The 18,115-nt window shown below is 40.0% G+C and overlaps 1 protein-coding gene across 2 annotated transcripts in view; it reads left to right on the top strand.

The window, feature by feature from the left end:
* Positions 1–18,115, top strand: part of chd1l (chromodomain helicase DNA binding protein 1-like) — a 32,451-nt gene that overhangs the window by 8,407 nt on the left and 5,929 nt on the right. The window contains exons 6-21 of one of the 2 annotated variants that reach the window (XM_041792293.1): positions 2,751–2,832; positions 4,488–4,650; positions 4,851–5,006; positions 8,204–8,293; positions 8,368–8,464; positions 8,575–8,648; positions 8,926–9,036; positions 9,674–9,788; positions 13,120–13,273; positions 13,391–13,583; positions 16,131–16,276; positions 16,658–16,821; positions 16,913–17,112; positions 17,199–17,297; positions 17,395–17,465; positions 17,652–17,766. In XM_041792293.1, the coding sequence (XP_041648227.1) occupies positions 2,751–2,832; positions 4,488–4,650; positions 4,851–5,006; positions 8,204–8,293; positions 8,368–8,464; positions 8,575–8,648; positions 8,926–9,036; positions 9,674–9,788; positions 13,120–13,273; positions 13,391–13,583; positions 16,131–16,276; positions 16,658–16,821; positions 16,913–17,112; positions 17,199–17,297; positions 17,395–17,465; positions 17,652–17,766 (2,030 nt within the window). Of the gene's footprint in view, positions 1–2,750; positions 2,833–4,186; positions 4,242–4,487; positions 4,651–4,850; positions 5,007–8,203; positions 8,294–8,367; positions 8,465–8,574; positions 8,649–8,925; positions 9,037–9,673; positions 9,789–13,119; positions 13,274–13,390; positions 13,584–16,130; positions 16,277–16,657; positions 16,822–16,912; positions 17,113–17,198; positions 17,298–17,394; positions 17,466–17,651; positions 17,767–18,115 lie in introns of those variants that run through there. The other variant, XM_041792295.1, reaches the window with a different exon arrangement.

Genomic DNA, 18,115 nt, shown 5'->3' on the forward strand with positions numbered 1-18,115 from the left:
AGCAAAATGGACTTTTCGAACACACCCTACGTGAAACAGTGACATAACCCATTTCTTGACCCATTTCTATATTTCTCACTCCAGTTCTTGGCTCTTGGAAACGCTGTGATAACTCTGTAGATCCTTCTTCTGCTCTGTGAGCATCAACAATTCTGTTTCTCTAGTCTGAACTGATTTCTCTGGTTTCTGTCATGATGCTTTCTCCAGTGACAGCTCAAACCCTTTAGAGAGTGTAAATGTGAAGATAACCCTCAGTTAGAGACCATCATTGCCCAGCAGTGGTCTAAGCTACGGCTCAACACAAAGGTCAATTATAATGGGGTCTAATAATTCAGACCCTGGTAGTTTATGGTTTGAAATATTTTTATTTCTGTGTGCAAAATAAAATAATGAAAGCATCCAAAATAAAACTAGGATGTTTGGAAAAGCTTGTTTAAAATTCCTTGCTCTGTTTAACAGCGCTTGGAAATACTTTTAAAAAATAAATTTTCTATAGGGGAAGTATTGATTTTGTCCTCATCTGTACTATGGCTGGGCAATTTATCGAAAATTAGATTCAATCACAAATATGGCCTGCTGCAATTTTCAAATTTTGGAAGATGCAATATTTCTTTAACCTGAAATTTTTTTCAAAATACCAGTTCACATCTTTTTTTTGCAGCAGAGATGTTATGCATTACATATTATGCAATCATCCATAGGCAGTTTTTTAGAATAGTCTGCAAAAATCCTACGTTTTTGTACGTTTTTCTTACTAAATAAGAGAATGACAGTAAAATTATAACTCCCTTCAATGCATCAGTTCCTATCCAATTTGCAATACAAGTCAAAATCATCACAGTTAGATATTTTTCAAAATTGTTCAGCTCTAGTTTTATCTAATATTGTGTTGTTTGTACTAGAGAATGATTCATTGCTTGTGTTTGTTCGTATATAAGGAACTTAAGAATTAATCGTATATCAAATTGCAGTCACAATGCTTGGGATAAAAAAACTCAATTATATTATTTTCCCAAATCGTTCAGCCCTGATCTGTAGCTGTGGTAGTTGGAACAGGCTGTGGTGTGTTAAACTTAAAAACAAGGAAAAGCATAAAAAGATGCAAGATGAAAAGCCACCCAGAAATGAATTCCCTGATATTTCCTGAGAAATGACAAAATAACTACAACAATACAGTGAAAATGTGCATATTTTATTTTAGAATATAATGATGGTTTATGACAGGGGTGCCAAACTCAGTCACAGCGGGGGCCGGATTCTAGATTTAGGTCTAACCTGAGGGCCTAACAGAGTCACCTTTTTAACCATAAACTGTCAACCTCATTTTAACAGTAATAAAATCTGAAAAAAAAAAAAAAAAAAAAACTTAGCACTGATGATAAATGATTTTGATATTTAAATAGTCGAAAGATAAATTTAAAGACTCACAATCTGAGTCTATCTAATCTAAATTTATTAGTATAAAAAGATCAAAACATGAAATTGAAAAAAAAAAGTTTTTAAAGGCAAATATATATATAAAAAAAAAGAAATACAAAATCATGAGTTTAAAAGGTCAAAATATGAAATAAAATTTGAATCATGAAATTAAAAGTCAAAATATAATTCAAAAATTTAAATTGTGAGTCTAAAAGGTCAAACTATGGGATTATGAATGGAGTTGAAAATATGACATAAAATACAAAATAATTGGTTTAAAAGGTCAAAATATGACTTAAAAATTAGAATAATGAATCTTAAAGCTCAAAAATTACAGAAGAAGTCAAAATTATGAGCTGAATGCTCATAGTATGAAACTAAAGTCAAAATCCTAAGTTTGAGTCCTGATTGTGAGATGCTAAATTGAAAAATATGAAATTAAAACAATTTTTTTTTTCCTTCATTCCTGACTTATCTAAAAATTTTTACACCTTATTTTTCAGACTTTATGACTTAACAAGGATATCTTAAATCATCAAGGATAAGTTCACATTTTTATACTCGAGGAAATCTGCAGACCTCAGACTGATGGGCCAGTTAGAACAGAAATATGAGATCACCTTGACGGCCGGATTCAACTGTTCCATGGGCCGGATTTGGCCCCCGGGCCTTGTGTTTGACACCCCTGTTTTATGAATTGCACTGTGACATTGTCAGATGGTTGTTAGTAAGGAGCACGTTAAAGGCTTTAAGCAGATATTCAGAGGTAGAAAACACTGGCAATAAAGAGTTTTATTTTTACAAAGTGACTACTTGTGTTTGTCAGTGATGGACCGCAGAATCGCTGATGTAAACACAGGATGTGAATAGCGGCGGCAGAGCAGACCACCTAGATACACTCTTCTATCTGGTGTTGTTTACCTGTAAACATGTGTATAGCCTTTAAAATGTGTTAGCATCAGTAATGTCTTTGACCCTCTTTGCTTTAAAACAGCAGAGATGGTGAGGGGAGGAATAAGAGGCTGGAGGGTTCTTGTCGCTCGTCCTTGCTACAGACATTAAATTTTCTTCAACTTCTTCTGTTGTGCCTGCTTCTTCTTTTTCTCTAGTTGTTAAATAGCAGTTAGCAAACAGTTACAAGCAATTCTTCTACCTAGATTGGTGGATAAATACTGTCAACTTTTTCCCATTCAGATGTTTTCTTAGGGGTACAACCTGCATGAGTCCAAATACTGCAAGATGCTGAGAAGAAATGTGCCTTTTCATGAAAAACTGTAATAAATCCTTGTCATTGTTTCCAGCCACTCATTTCCTCTTGCTTTGCTCCTCAGGTGGAAGTGGAAGGTGCTGGTTGTAGATGAAGCTCACAGACTGAAGAATCAGAACTCAATGTTGCACAAAACATTAACACAGGTTAAGAGCTGCAGCTGGATCGCTACTGTATTATTCCTTTACAGTGCATCTGGAAAGTATTCACAGCGCTTCACTTTTTCCACATTTTGTTATGTTACAGCCTCATTCCAAAATGGAATAAAATCATTTTTTTCCTCAACATTCTACACACAACACCCCATAATGACAATGTAAAAAAAAAAGTTTTTTTGAAAATTTTGCAAATGTATTACAAATAAAAAACTAAGACATCACATGTACATAAGTATTCACAGCCTTTGCTCAATACTGTGTTGATGCACCTTTGGTAGTACTTACAGCCTCAAGTCTTTTTGAGTATGATGTCACAAGCTTGGCGCACCAATCTTCGGGCAGTTTCACCCATTCCTCTTTGCGGCACCTCTCAAACTCCATCAGGTTGGATGGGGAGCGTCGGTGCACAGCCATTTTCAGATCTCTCCAGAGATGTTCGATGAGATTCAGGTCTGGGCTCTGGCTGGGCCACTCAAGGACATTCACAGAGTTGTCCTGAAGCCACTCCTTTGATACCTTGGCTGTGTGCTTAGGGTCGTTGTCCTGCTGAAAGATGAACCGTCACCCCAGTCTGAGGTCAAAAGTTCTCTAGAGCAGGTTTTCATCCAGGATATCTCAGCATGATGCTGCCACCACCATGCTTCACTGTAGGGATGGTATTGGCCAGGTGATGAGCGGTGCCTGGTTTCCTCCAAACATGACACCTGGCATTCACACCAAAGAGTTCAATCTTTGTCTCATCAGACCAGAAAATTTTCTTTCTCATGGTCTGAGAGTCTTTCAGGTGCCATTTGGCAAACTCCAGGCGGGCTGCCATGTGCCTTTTGCAAAGCAGTGGCTTCCATCTGGCCACTCTACCATACAGGCCTAATTGGTGGATTGCTGCAGAGATGGTTGACCTTCTGGAAAGTTCTCCTCTCTTCACAGAGGACCACTGGAGCTCTGACATAGTGACTATTGGGTTCTTGGTCACCTCCCTGACTAAGGCCCTTCTCCCCCGATCGCTCAGTTTAGGTGGGTGGCCAGCTCTAGGAAGAGTCCTGGTGGTTCTGAACTTCTTCCATTTATGGATGATGGAGGCCACTCTACTCACTGGGACCTTCAAAGCAGCAGAAATTTTTCTGTACCCTTCCCCAGATTTGTGCCTGGAGACAATCCTGTCTCGGAGGTCTACTGACAGTTCCTTTGACTTCATGCTTGGTTTGTGCTCTGACATGCACTGTCACCTGTGGGACCTCATATAAACAGGTGCGTGCCTTTCCAAATCATGTCCAGTCAACTGAATTTACCACAGGTGGACTCCAATTGAGCTGTAGGAACATCTCAAGGATGATCAGTGGAAACAGGACACACCTGAGCTCAATTTTGAGCTTCGCCTCAAGGCTGTGAATACTTATGTACATGTGATGTCTTAGTTTTTTATTTTTGATAAATTTGCAAAAATTTCAAAAAAACTTTTTTCACGTTGTCATTATGGGGTGTTGTGTGTAGAATTTTGAGGAAAAAAATGAATTTATTCCATTTTGGAATGAGGCTGTAACATAACAAAATGTGGAAAAAGTGAAGCGCTGTGAATACTTTCCGGATGCACTGTATCTCTACAACTGATGTCACTGTTTTTAAACTGTGCTTTGCTCATGTAGTTCTCGGTTGGATTCAGAGTACTTTTGACGGGGACCCCGATCCAGAACAACCTGCAGGAGCTCTACTCCCTGCTGAGCTTCATTCAGCCAGTCATCTTCTCAGCTGAGGAGGCTGAAGACTTTGTCAACACTTACTCCAATGTGAAGAATCAGCCTGTTCTCGGTATGACTGATGCTGTCTGTAGGACTCATGTTTATCCAAGTAGGAGATGTGTGGGAGGATAATATATTTGTAAACTGGATTAGGATGAATTTGATGCACTTGTTGTGGAGATAGATCTGTTTAACCGGGAGAAAAGCTGATAAAACTGATGAGGAAACAAACCAACCTGTTGTGTTGTTATGCTGCGTTTCTGTTTCCAGCTGCTGAGCTTCAGAGCGTCCTGGAGCCTTTCCTGCTCCGTAGAGTGAAATCAGAAGTCGCTGTAGATATACCAAAGAAGACAGAGCTGGTGGTTTATCACGGCATGTCGTCTCTGCAAAAGAAGTACTACAAAGCCATTCTGATGAAGGATCTTGGTGAGACCTCTTAAATGCACAGCATGTAAATCCTGCCATGAGGGCGTGTTCACTGAAAACAATAACTAAAGATGACTGCTGAGCTCAGCTCGGCTCTGCTGCTTAAACTACAGTTGTGAATGAATCTGACACACTGAGGAACAAAAGCTGTTAGAAGCAGACTTCCTGGTTTGCGCTGAGAGTGATCCCAGAATGCTTTGAGAGAAGCTCACAGCTTTGACCGAGGAAGGTACTAAATAAAGCTTTTTTCCCCTTCTTTATGTCAAACTTATCCATGAAACCCAAAACCAGGGTGTACTAGAGTAGATGCACTTTATGGAGTATAGTTTCTTTTCATACATGATGCTACCTCTGACAGACATTTAGATTTTTGTTTAGAGCTGAGTGATTTGCAAAAATAATCTAATTCTGCCCCCCCCCATCTAATTTGTGATTAATTGCCCAGCCCTAGCTTTGTTTCCTCTATTATGTTTTTGATGCACCAATTTGTGAAGAGGTTCTCTTTATATTTCTAATGGATAACACAAAAAAGTAACTAGTTCCTTGTAGCCAACATTACTCATGGTAAGTTCTTCATTCTTTACTTTCATGTTAAAGCAGATTTAAAGAGGCCGATCATACGTCTGTATGGAGGTATTTTCCACAGTTTTTTTCTTTGTAACTGCTGTCTGACAGGATTAAGTGAGTTAAACAATATCTAAACAATAAAACAAAATGTATCCAAAATGTTTTTGATCCAAATGATGAATGAGAGACAATATGTGTTCAGTGAGTGAGTATTTTTTTATTTACCCTCTTTTTCTATTTTTTTGCATGTAATCTGATAGAGTTAGCTTCTCTACTACAGTGAGGACATAAACAGCATGAATGGACACTCACTCTGCTTATCACGAAACTTTAGAAAGCCACAGAAACTTTAAGGGGAGGTTGGTTTGTTTGTTGGAACATGCAGCATGCAGAAATTTAAGTGTTCAGCTCAGGAGTGTGGTTGATTGACTCTGCGACAGGGGTGCAGACTCGGGCACGTTCTCAGTGTGTTCAGAGAGTATTCAGAGCCTCTTCACTCTTTCAGCTTTGTTATGTTGCAGCCTACAGCTACAGTCATTTAGATCAGTGGTTCTCAACTGGTGGGTCGAGACCCAAAAGGGGTCATGAAGCTCTTTCCAGTGGGTCGTAATTGTAAGCCAGGAAAAAAAATGAGGCAGAAATTCTATAAAGAGAAGCCCTACGTGGACACAAAGTAAATTCAGACTTGTATTTTTGAGGGCTTCTTATGATAATGAGTAAATTTATGAGTAAATAAACATTTCTTAAAACTGTCCATGCTGTCTCTCGAAAATGGTGTAAAATCAGATGTATACATGCGTTTGCATAACTAACAATATCTGTTTTGCATTGTCTCTTTGTTTGGTATGTTTTTATGCTGTTTAATCCACAGATCTGAGGGGTTAAACATTTTCAGAAATCTGTGCCCCACATTCTCTCAAGGTGGCCGTGGTGAGTCCTCATGCCCAATCAGTGGAGAACCACTGATTTAGATTCATTTTTATTTCCAGTAATCTACACTCAGTACCCTGTCATGGCAAAGAAAACAGAATTTAAGACATTGTTGCAAATGTATTAAAAAAATAAAATACCACATTGACATGAGTATTCTGCAAAAAACTTAAGGAAGAGCTAAATTTTAAATGTTTTAGCAAAGGGTCTGAATATTTATAGTTGTGTTTAATATAATAGCATTTCTACATGGTTAATAATGTACTAATAGGTACAGAAAACAAACACACCCAACAGTCATGACAGCAAGCTGCTGAGAATCATTAATTTAAAGGAGTGGGTTTGAAATGAAAGCAGCGTGGAGTTTGTTCTTTATAAAAACATGTGGCCCTTATTTGAGGACAGAGGCAGCAGATGTTGAACACGCTGGTAACAGAACTTCTATCTCTGGAAAGTTTACTTTGCACATCTATTTCTCAGGACAGGTGCGTCAGAGGGCAGGGTATCCAGCAAACAGCTCAAAGGTAAACACCCACACGCTGTCCAACTTGCAAAAAAAGGATGTATTTATTTGCAACGTTTCGGTACTAGACCTTCATCAGGCAAACAGTTTGTTCAAAAGGCCAGGACGTGTTAAATAGGAGGTGGCCTCACACCTCAGCCACGTTCTCATCATGGCGTCAGAGCTCAATTGATCAATAGACATCAGCTGCCTGACTGAGAGAGTAAATGTGATGAAAGGAATAGACACCCAGATTGCAACCCACAAATGCATCATTCACAATATTAAGGGGATTAAATTCCCAAAAGAGAATACATACATAATTTAAATCAGAAAAACTCAAGTGAAGCAGGAGTGGCTGGGATGTCAGTATTAGTTCTAAGTTCTAGTTAATCATCCTACTCATAAAAATAAAAAAAAAAACCTCCAAAAGGAGGACATCCTAAAAGGAATAATGTGGAATCAATATACATAATTACACATAATTTATGTGTATATGATTGATGATATGATTCAACACAGCTGTTGTTTTAAAAACAACTGTATGGTTTGTATTTTTTAATAGGTTTGCAACCATGTCTGAGATTCTGTTTTCACTTTATCACAATAAGGAACTGAGTGTAGATTTATGAAAATAAAATGAAATAAATGATTTTTTTTACCTCAGGCATCAAAACAACACTGAAAAGGTGAAGGGGTTTTGAATACTTTCTGGAAACATTGATTGTGCTAAATGGAGGCTGAACACCCAGCATCGTTAGAAACCTTACTGGACAGTGGAGCAATAACATCAAATAATCTAAATTCCATATTAAACTACTGTGGCTTTAATTTGGAGGAGTGGTAGGTCCCATTAGACTTGATTCAGCTTTCACTCATTATAGGACATCATGTGAATCCAGGGCCACTAAAATCAGACCTTAAAAGTTCATTCATTTTTTACACTATAACAAGTTCCATCCATCCATTCTCTATACAGCTTATCTCGTTCGGGCTGTGGGGGGCTGGAGCCTATCCCAGCTGTCAATGGGCAAGAGGCAGGGTACATCCTGGACTGGACACCAGTCAATCACAGGGCTTAGACAAATTCCATGCAATTGTAAATTAACTTTATCTGCTTGGCTCTTCTTTGTTGTAGTATTTCAAACTCAAGCACGGCGCTGTTTTTAACTCAGGAATCATGAACCTGTGTTTTCAGAGGCTTTTGGAAATCAGGGCAACAAGAACCGACTGCTGAACATCCTTATGAACCTGAGGAAGTGTGTGGACCACCCCTACCTGTTTGACGGTGAGATCAGCTCTGTGCAGCTTTAAATGGAACTTAAAAACAAATATTTCACTCATGTGTATGCCTTTCTGTAGGAGTGGAGCCAGAACCTTTTGAGATGGGGGAACATCTTGTTGAAGCGAGTGGGAAACTCTGTCTTCTGGACAGCATTCTGATGTTCCTCCATAAAGGGTGAGACAAAGTAATTTTGATGTAGCGCCATCTAGCAGCAGCTTAAAACCTCTCATTCCTTTTGTAACTTCATCTTTCTGTATTTTTCTTTTCTGTGTTTGTGGGTGAAGAGGCCATCGGGTGCTGCTGTTCTCTCAGATGACGAGAATGTTGGACATACTGCAGGATTACATGGAGTATCGAGGTGAACATCCTGGAACAGTGGAGAACTTTACTAATGCTGTTCTTATCTTTATGATGTGTTAGAGACGTTAAGAACATTATTATCTGCAACTTTGGCAAAAACCTTTGCAACATTTTTCCATTTATTCAGCCTTTTACTTACTTTTATGATATTCCCATATTACTTCACAACCTCTAAAATGTGACTACTGTTTCATTTAATCCCAGCAAAAGTTTGGAAGTGTATTCACTGTGTTTTTCTACCTCAGAAATGCTAAATAGAGCATTTTTCTTCTTAGACTACAGCTATGAGCGACTGGATGGATCTGTCCGAGGGGAGGAAAGAAATCTGGCAGTGAAAAACTTCAGCAGCAAAGATGTCTTCGTCTTTCTACTCAGCACTAAAGCAGGTGACTAAAACCCTGAATGCGTATGTAAGTCATTGTTGTTGCTGGAATAAACTAGACATTAAAAGCTATCACTGCAGTTAACTTTTGATTCAGCATTAACAAACACGATTGGCTGCTTTTAATATTATTGACTTTCTTTCAGTTCTCGATTTTAGCAAGTTGTCCAAAACATCACAAACTTCTTGTGCATCTTAAACACTCAGAGAAATGAATGAGACAATTTCACGTTTTTAGTAATTGCTGTATTTCATTTTTTTCTGCATAAACAAAGACTAAGGTGAGCTTTTATGTGTTTTGTTTTTACCTGCATCTGTTGAGCAGCACTGTGGCAAGTTTAGAGATCACATACGATAAAACGTGATGAAAAGTCAGCAGTTTTGACTCATGCAGGCTTTATTTCTTATCTTAATCTGCAGCAGATTGGTAGCAGAAGCTGAGAGAGGAAAGGGGACCGATTGCTGGGAGATTAAAAAGCCGTGGCAGGGTGTAACTCCACTGTCTATTTTACATGCACTGTGTGAAAGTTAAAATAGTTACAAAGTTTCTGTGTAAGGATGTTGATGAAATGAAAGGGAATAGGTGTGAAAACAACCACTGCGGGGATTAAATGTTTAAAGACATGATGTTGTTTTTGTAGGTGGTGTGGGTTTGAACCTGACAGCTGCCGACACTGTTATCTTTATCGACAGCGACTTCAACCCTCAGAACGACCTGCAGGCTGCTGCACGCTGCCACCGCATAGGACAGAACAGGTGATGTTTGCTAGGAGTTTTCCAAGTAGCCTTCACCGCAGTTTCCTCCTTTAATATAAGATTCAAGACTTAAAGATTCATATGCACAAGAAATGATGTGCAGTTCTTGTTGGCAAGACTGTGCATCTAATGCTGACATGCTCAGGAGAGTGAGGATGGGATGGATCAGCTGCTTGATCACCTGGTGGACTTTCCTGGGACTGATCCAGCTCACGATGGGCTGGTCCAGGTGCCTGGGGTGGCGACGTGCATCATGCAGAGGTCAGCTGGAGGAAATGTGGAAAAATGGAGCATGGCCCTGGTGCAGGCATGGACAATGGCCAATAGGAGGCCCAGAGCAGCACAGCGCAGCAGTCAATTCTACAGGGCTTAACTGAGCAACTTCAAGTGATTGTTTCATAAACTCTAATTAATGAAGCTTTAAAAAGCATTGGAAGAGCTTTTTGGCTGACCGCAGAGGACAGCCCTACACATGGCAATGTCTGTGTCTGAGTGTGTCTGTCTGTCTGTCGGTACCTAAGTGAGTGACGCTTTTCTATGAGCCATATACTACAGAGTTGCATTTGCTTGGACTGAATGCTGTCACTAATGGCTGCCTCCACTGTGTTAACTAGGCTCGAGTTAACATCATGTATGTATGGCTCATCCATACAGAGTTGCTCTATGGGCAGGGTTTACTCGTGCTAAAAGCCTTCTAATGGCTGCCTCCACGGCTCTAAATACTCAGATATAGCTTTAGCCTCTGTTTAACCAGAACTGGGCCACATTTCTGCATGACAAAGAATAAAACGACCCTATAAGCTTTTCATGTTGGGAAAGATGGTTTTTACTCCTCTGCTGTGCTGCTTTGGCATGACAATGTTATAGTTATGGGGAAAGGCTTAGTTGTTGTATACAGCTAATGAGTTGTTGTGTCCCAGCTAACGACTAGCAGGCCTGTCTTTAGCAGGGACTAAGCCACAGCGGCGCTTTTGTCTGAACCACACAACGTGTCTGAATCCAAACAAGAGCAGAGAGTAACACTGAAAGCTTTCTGTGACAGAAAAACATGTTCTCTCTCCATGCCCGGTCTGTTTCAGCATTTCTTTCCGATCATGGCGGTGAGCTTGTCCTGTTTAATCCCTTAGCTGCGATAGCTGTTAGCTTGGATGCGACATCCATTGGATGGATGGTCCTGCGACCACTGCTGTCTAATCTGACCTAGGCGCTGTCCTTGTTGAAATCAGGGCACAAAGCCACACAGACAGCTTGTCTTCTGCAGAGGAGGGCTTTTTGCTCATTTCCTGTAGTGTTGTCTACCATCTGTGCAATAATAGCAAAGAATACAGAGAGTGTCTTTTCCCCTGCAGCTGAGTCGATGTGTGTCTGTGTTTAACCAATCAGATGCGGTAGAAGAAAAGCAAGAGGGGAGGGGGGATGACGCTGCTCAGGTTTCATCTCCTCACACACAGAAGGAGTCAGACAGAGGGAGGGGGCAACACGTAGCTTTTTACATTTCAGTGACCACTTACTATTCCTTTGGTAAAAATAATAAACTACTAACAATCATGACAACATCACTCTGCCAGAACACACATTTCAGTCAGGCATTTCAACAGGCATCCCAGATAGACACGGTCAGCCTCATACTAGCTTTTAACCTTGTCTTGTTTTGTGGTTAAGTGGTTCGGCTGTTAACTTTGAGAGTTTTAAAAACAAGCACTGAAGTGAGACTTCAAGGGAGAGTTGTTGGACTTGGTTTTTCAAGCAAAAATGGGCAAAGACCAGAAACCATGTTTGGTTTAATAATGGATTTAGACTGTCACCCTCTTTCTCTCCTTTAGTTCCTTCTGGGTGAAGCCAAACAGGGGGATGCGTTGGGGTTCTGTAGCATGAATTTATCTTCTTAACATTACAACAATATAAAGGCAGCTGCTATGCTAGCTCTATGATTACTACAGGTCTAAATGTTACAGAACAAAGTTTTGTATCTAGCTATGAGCTTCCATTCCTGGCGTGAATCTTCTTTGGATGCCAGAATCTGAGCAACATGAATCAGCATTTTAAAAGTTAAGATGCTCACGTCTTTCCTGTGAGTTGGTGGTCCTTGGCACGTCTAATAGACACCCGTGGCATCCCCCAAGTAGAGATTCTGAAGACTGATTTGACTTACAAGACTATTTCCTTCATTACTGAAAATTGTCTTTGTGGTTGATACAACAGTCTTCTGTTGTATCAAACCAATTGGTGCATCATCTGTGGTTACAAAAATGCAGCTATAGTCTTTTGGTGAAAACTTACTGGATAGTGAAGAAAAATAACGTCTTCCTGCTGAACAAACTCAGAAAATGGGATGTTTACCAGATGGGTGGGAAATCTATCCTGTGCCACAGATATCTGAAACAGTCAGCTTAACCCTTGCTCAGACCATCAACATTTTAAGTCACCATCTCTTTTTGATAGCCTCCTTAACTCTAGTTAACCCTGTTTATTACAAATAAGCTGTTATTTAACAGGACTCTCCAAATAAACCCAACTTGTACTGAGGCAACGGTCACTGCACTGCTGGCAGATTCACTGGTCGCACTGATGCCTGGCTCTCGAGAGAGTTCTTGTCTCTATCAAGTTATCTCAGCAGATTTTGACGCTTTGTTATTTTGATTATCATTGTTTTTTTTTTTCAATTTAGATTTTATTGTTTCCTTCAAAAACAGAAACATTGTAAACATTTCACCCATTTGCTCCAAGTAAAACAAAAGAAGGTGATACAGCTATACTTACACACACTGGTATGTTAACCAACTCTGTATCATATACATTGCAATGAGCCCATCGACCTGCACATTTACAAGAAAAAGATAATAAAAAATTATGAAAACAATGTAAGGACAAAAAGGAGAATAAAGTATCCAGGAAGCCATACATAATAATAATGATATGATAATGAGAACATGAATTAATAAGCTATAACAACGTAAACAGCAATAATAATAATAATGATAATGATGATAATGAAAATAATGAATTAAGACATGAAATTCTTAATAAATCAAATAAATAAAAAAATAAGACACTTCATATAAACCACAGCAATTGCAAAAATACTTTATTTTCTAGTTGTTTTCATAGCTGTAACACACAAACAGTCACAGAATCACGATGTCAGACAGGTGCAGGATTTTGTTTGATAAAGTGAGACTAAGTTTATTCTCCTCCATGGCTGAGTATTCGCTGACTGGCTTGAAGCTTAAAATGACTACATTTCTATCCCCACTCATTTAAAGACCATAAAATCCTGCTAATTTTCCCTTTTATATTTCTGAACTTGAGTCTGACGAGTGTGATTTTTCAGGCCTGTGAAAGTGATCCGCCTGCTGGCTAGAGACACGGTGGAGGAGATCATGTACTCTCGGGCTGTTTCCAAGCTCCACCTCACAAACACAGTGATTGAAGAAGGACGCTTCTCTCTGCTGGACCAGGCTCAGTCAGCTGCTGCAGGGCTGCAGGTTTGTCAAAGCACAGAATCAAAACTGCAGTCCCCATTTCTGTTTCTGGGTCCAGCCTAAAGAAATCAGCTGTCGTTTTCACTTTTATTACTGCTGAAGTGTTGAATCCCTTCACAGCTGAGCGAGATCTTGAAGTTCGGGGTGGATAAGCTTCTGTCCTCTGATGAGAGTTCAGTGCAGGATGTGAAACTGGAGAAGATCCTGGGTCCATCGCGTGATGGTCAGTGGGTCGATGATGATGATGAAGAAGTCAACTCTCTCAGAGAAGAAGAGGAGGAAGAAGAGAATGACTCTGAATCTGATGGGCAGAGTAAGTCTGATGAAATGCTGCGTTGTCTAAGAGGCACTTAAACAATTTCTTTTACCTAAAAGCACAAGTCCTGTCAAAATAACACGTTAATTCTGATTAATTAATCACATAAAGATTTAACACAGATTGATCGCAATAATGTCAAATGTCACTCTTTTCAACAACCACCCATCATAGTGTTGAAAACTTGATGTAAAAAGACCCTTAAGTCTTCTTTTATTTGACTTTTATTGTATAATACATGGGACGGATACGCTCCATCCAGGATTCCCTCATAGTCAGCCTCTCTATCTCTCCTCGCGTGCACTAACAGAGACATGCTCTCACCTGCATAAAGAGACGTGCTGCAGTATTACATCCATAAACCCTGAATTCATCCACTAACGTGCAGGCTTTCCTGTCTAAAAGTTCACTCCTGTCTCGCTGTTTTAAATCTTTGTAAAAAGGTCCAGTGCTGCTGAAAAGCACTGGACCCAACAAGGGGCTTCCTATGCACTTGTAGCTAATGAAAACCTGTTTCTGAGGAATAATGGTGTAACTTTAGACAGTAACAAAACACCAGTGAAGAGGTGGAGAGATGAAAAGAGGGGCAGACAGCCTGGCCAGACTGGGGCCAGAGGTAGACCTACAGTGGTGTGTGTGCTGGAGGAGGATGTGAAGGGTGTATAGCAGCGTTACTCAACCAAAGAGCCAAATTGTTGAAAAATGCCTTTGCAAGAGCCACCATGTAAGTGTAAAAAGTGGCAAAAACTGATTAAAGTGGCAAAAAGGGGCAGAGTAGGCATATAATGGCAAAAGGTGGGTAAAAAGTGGAAAAACAGTGGGAGAAACAGTGGCAAAATAGGGCAGAAAGTGGCAAAAATGGGTGAGAGGTTGCCAAAAAATGAGTTACAGGTGGCAAAAAATGAAAAAAAAAACAGCAAAAACATGGAAAAAAATGCATGCAGAAGTGACTTAAATGGGCATAAATGTGAGAAAAATGGTCAAAAAGCAGCAAAGAGTGGCAAGAATGCTGAAAACACTGTGTTTTAATGGCAAAAGGTAGCTTAAATGGGCAAGAAAGGGGAAAAATTGCAAAAAGCAGGATAAAAGAGGCAAAAACTGGTGGCAAAAATGGGATAGAAGTAGTAAAAATGGACAAAAAGTTGCAAAAAGAAGTGGCAAAAGTGGGCTCAAAGCAGTAAAAATGGATTACAAGTAGCAAAAAATTGTGAAAATTGCAAACAAGGATTCAAACTGATTAATGTGACTTGCAATGTATAATTTTTGAGGTCATGGTTTCCCTTTATGAAGGTTTTCAGGGGGAATAGTATTTCAAATTAAGACATAAAAGAGCCACAAATCACATAAGAGCCACATGTTGAGTATAACTGATCTGTAGAGTCACAGATCAGGTATGGTGAACTGTGAATTAACTCTTAGTGTGAAAAGCAGAGTCAAATATGGACACCAATGTATCATATTAGCATAAATTTATAAAAAGGTTAATGCCCAATGAGGTGTCCAATTATCAGGGGTTAATGGACGACGTGGAGGCCTTAACTGTCTGATGCGCAGCGCTGATAATTGGACGATGTAAACGTAGTTTAATACTCCAGTAAATAGGATGGGCCAAAGATACGAAGTCACAACAGAACATAAAAACTAGTCCACTCAATGCACTTTCTTAACAGATTTATCAATGAAAAGACATGAAGATGAGAGAGATGGAGAGTCATCAGTGATCAGACTATAAACCTGTACATTAACATGAACAGTCATCTGATGGAAAGCTTAGTTTTAGCAGACCAGCTGTTTGAATAAACAGAATAATTCCTTCTGCACTACGAGATCACAGACATGAAACGAAGCTGTCCACGCCCTGCAGGTGCTGAAAGTCAATATTTATCAGATATTATCATGCTGGTTTATCAGACGGGCTGCACGGCGATGCAGGGGTTAGCGCTGTTACCTCACTGCAAAGAGGTTCCTGGTTCGCTTCCTGGTCAGAGCCTTTCTGTGCGGAGATTGCATGTTCTCCCCGTGCAAGACCGACTTGGGTTACTGGTCTTAAACGCTGAGTCTTTCATTATATTTATGTCAGTTAAGTGACGGTTGATGCCGGTCCGCAGGATTCTTAGGCTGGCAGCGCTATACTCCCTGCTCAGCACAACTGCCTCAGGTTGCTATGGTTACTCCTATTATCTAACGACTGCTGCGCATTAATTTGGAACAGTGCAATGATTTTTGACTGGAACTACTTGAGAAGTTTGATAGGTGTCTATTTATCAAAAGTTAATGGACACCGATGGAATTTCCAAAGCCAATCAGAATCGAGTATTCACCAAGACCATGGTATGAAAATATGTAACAAATTACAAACAATAAAGCTACCTGCAATTCAGTCCTATTTGTATTGTTTATATATGCAATTAATTGTGATTGATTAAACACAAAACCTGTAATGGATTAGATTATTTTTTTTCATCGCTAGACTAATAAACTAATAAAACACCACAGTTCATCTGTTTTCAGAACATTAACCATCATGTGTGTCTCCTCCTCCAGATCATATGTACTACTTCGAGGGCAAAGACTACAGCAAGGACCCGAGCTCTGAGGACCAGAAGAGCTTTGAGCGTTTGTTGGAGGAGCAGCTGACTGAGTTTCAGAAAGCTGAAGGAGAGGGACGAGCTCTGAGGCACAAAGCCGGAGTAGGACTCTGCGTCTTTTGTTCAACACTAATGGAAATGACATTTATTTAAAAAACAAGAATCAGAGGATTGCACTTGACTTGGTAGGCTGGGGTTCCCAAAGAGAGAGTTGTGTTTTGGGTTTTACAAAATGATGATGCTGCCTTTTTTGGGATCTCATGAAACAATTAAAACAATACTAAGTCAAAAAATAATGGTCACTCAGTATTGGATAATTTCTTGGTTTTGAACACCAAAAATTGCAGGCAGACTCGTACAGACAGTCTACATGCACTAAACATTGACTGTGTTTTAAAAAGCTGAGTTTCTGATCAGAGTGAATTCCAGTTCTCTTACTGATTATAGCAGTTATAATTGTTTAAATTGTTTTCTCATTTTCAGGTTGCACTGTCGGCAGCTCTTGGGATCCCTACGAGGAAGAGGAAACCTCTCACTGAGGCCGAGCTGGAGCTGCGACGCAGGAAAAGGGAGGAGGCCAAAGCTAAGAGAGCCAAACTGGAGGAGGAGGCAAAGAAGAAGCAGCAGGAGCAGAAACACAAGAAAAAGTAAAGATCTGTCAACTTAATACTGTTTGTTATTTAGCCACTGTGGTGTTTTACCTCTAAGCTTGCTCTCTTTGTGTTTGTTATCCTGCAGAATGGCATGGTGGGAGTCATGTGGCTACAGATCACGCTGCCTGCCATCTGTAGACAGTGGAGATGACGAAGAGGAAGAAGAAGATGAGGAGGAAGAGGATGATGTCACTGACACTGACACCAAGGCCATCCAGTACGTTCTGGGAGATGTCACTCATCCCCACACGGCTGAGGGAAATGCCATCATCGTCCACTGTGTTGGTGTGTTTATCGTGACCATAAACTTTTGTCATCATGCTGTTTCCATCGAGTTTCATGTGTTGATCAAAGCAGCATTTTCTATATAGATGACTCAGGCCGGTGGGGAAGAGGAGGTCTGTTCACAGCTCTGGAGGTGAGATCAGACGAACCAAAAAAGCAGTATGAGATCGCTGGCAAGATGAAGGGTGAGATAAAACAAGATTTATTCAAGCAATCTAACATTTTCTCTTATAAAGTCCAGCTGAGATAGAGGTTTGTTAATCATGTTATTGTTTATTTCAGATTTGGAGCTTGGAAACGTGCTGCTCTTCCCTATAGATGACAAACAGTCAAGACCAGGTGGCCAGGATCAGGTAGGTTCTGTAGAAAAGAGGGCATCCTTTATACCTGGAAATGCCGCTTCTTTTGGGCAAGTGTTGCTGGTAAACCGTGCGAGAGTTTTGCGTGCAGTGACAGACCTGTGAGGCTGGGGCTGTGCAGACTAAACTTTGATCGTGATAAGATTATGCTTACTTTTTATCTCCTTCCTGTTACCTCAGTTGGCCCTGATTGTGGCACAGCAGAGAGACCGAGCCAACAACCTGTCTGGGGTCCTGCTGACTGCTCTAGATGAAGGGCTGAAGAAGATTTACTCTGCAGCAAAAATACATAAAGGTACAGTTAAGCACCAGAAATCCCACTTATTTCATGATTAAAGACCATATTATAATGTGAAGGGTCTAAAAAATCATGACATGTGTTGACCTACATTATCTAAAAAAAAAAAAAAAAAAAAACCTCATCTGTGAATAATTGGGCCTGTGTGAGTTCAAAAACAAAGAAAGGGCATGCTGTGTTTGTTTTCAGTTCAACCTGACTGACAAGAATAGAGGCTGCACTCTGTTCACTTTGGTAGCGTCACTTTGTGTGCAAACATAAAATACTTGCAAACACAGTGACTTCAGAACAATACATAAGAGACTTTAATTTCCCCACAACTTATTCCAGTTAAAGTGACCAGAAA

The sequence above is a fragment of the Cheilinus undulatus genome, linkage group 7, assembly GCF_018320785.1.
Source record: "Cheilinus undulatus linkage group 7, ASM1832078v1, whole genome shotgun sequence".
In the NCBI taxonomy this organism is placed as follows: domain Eukaryota; kingdom Metazoa; phylum Chordata; class Actinopteri; order Labriformes; family Labridae; genus Cheilinus; species Cheilinus undulatus.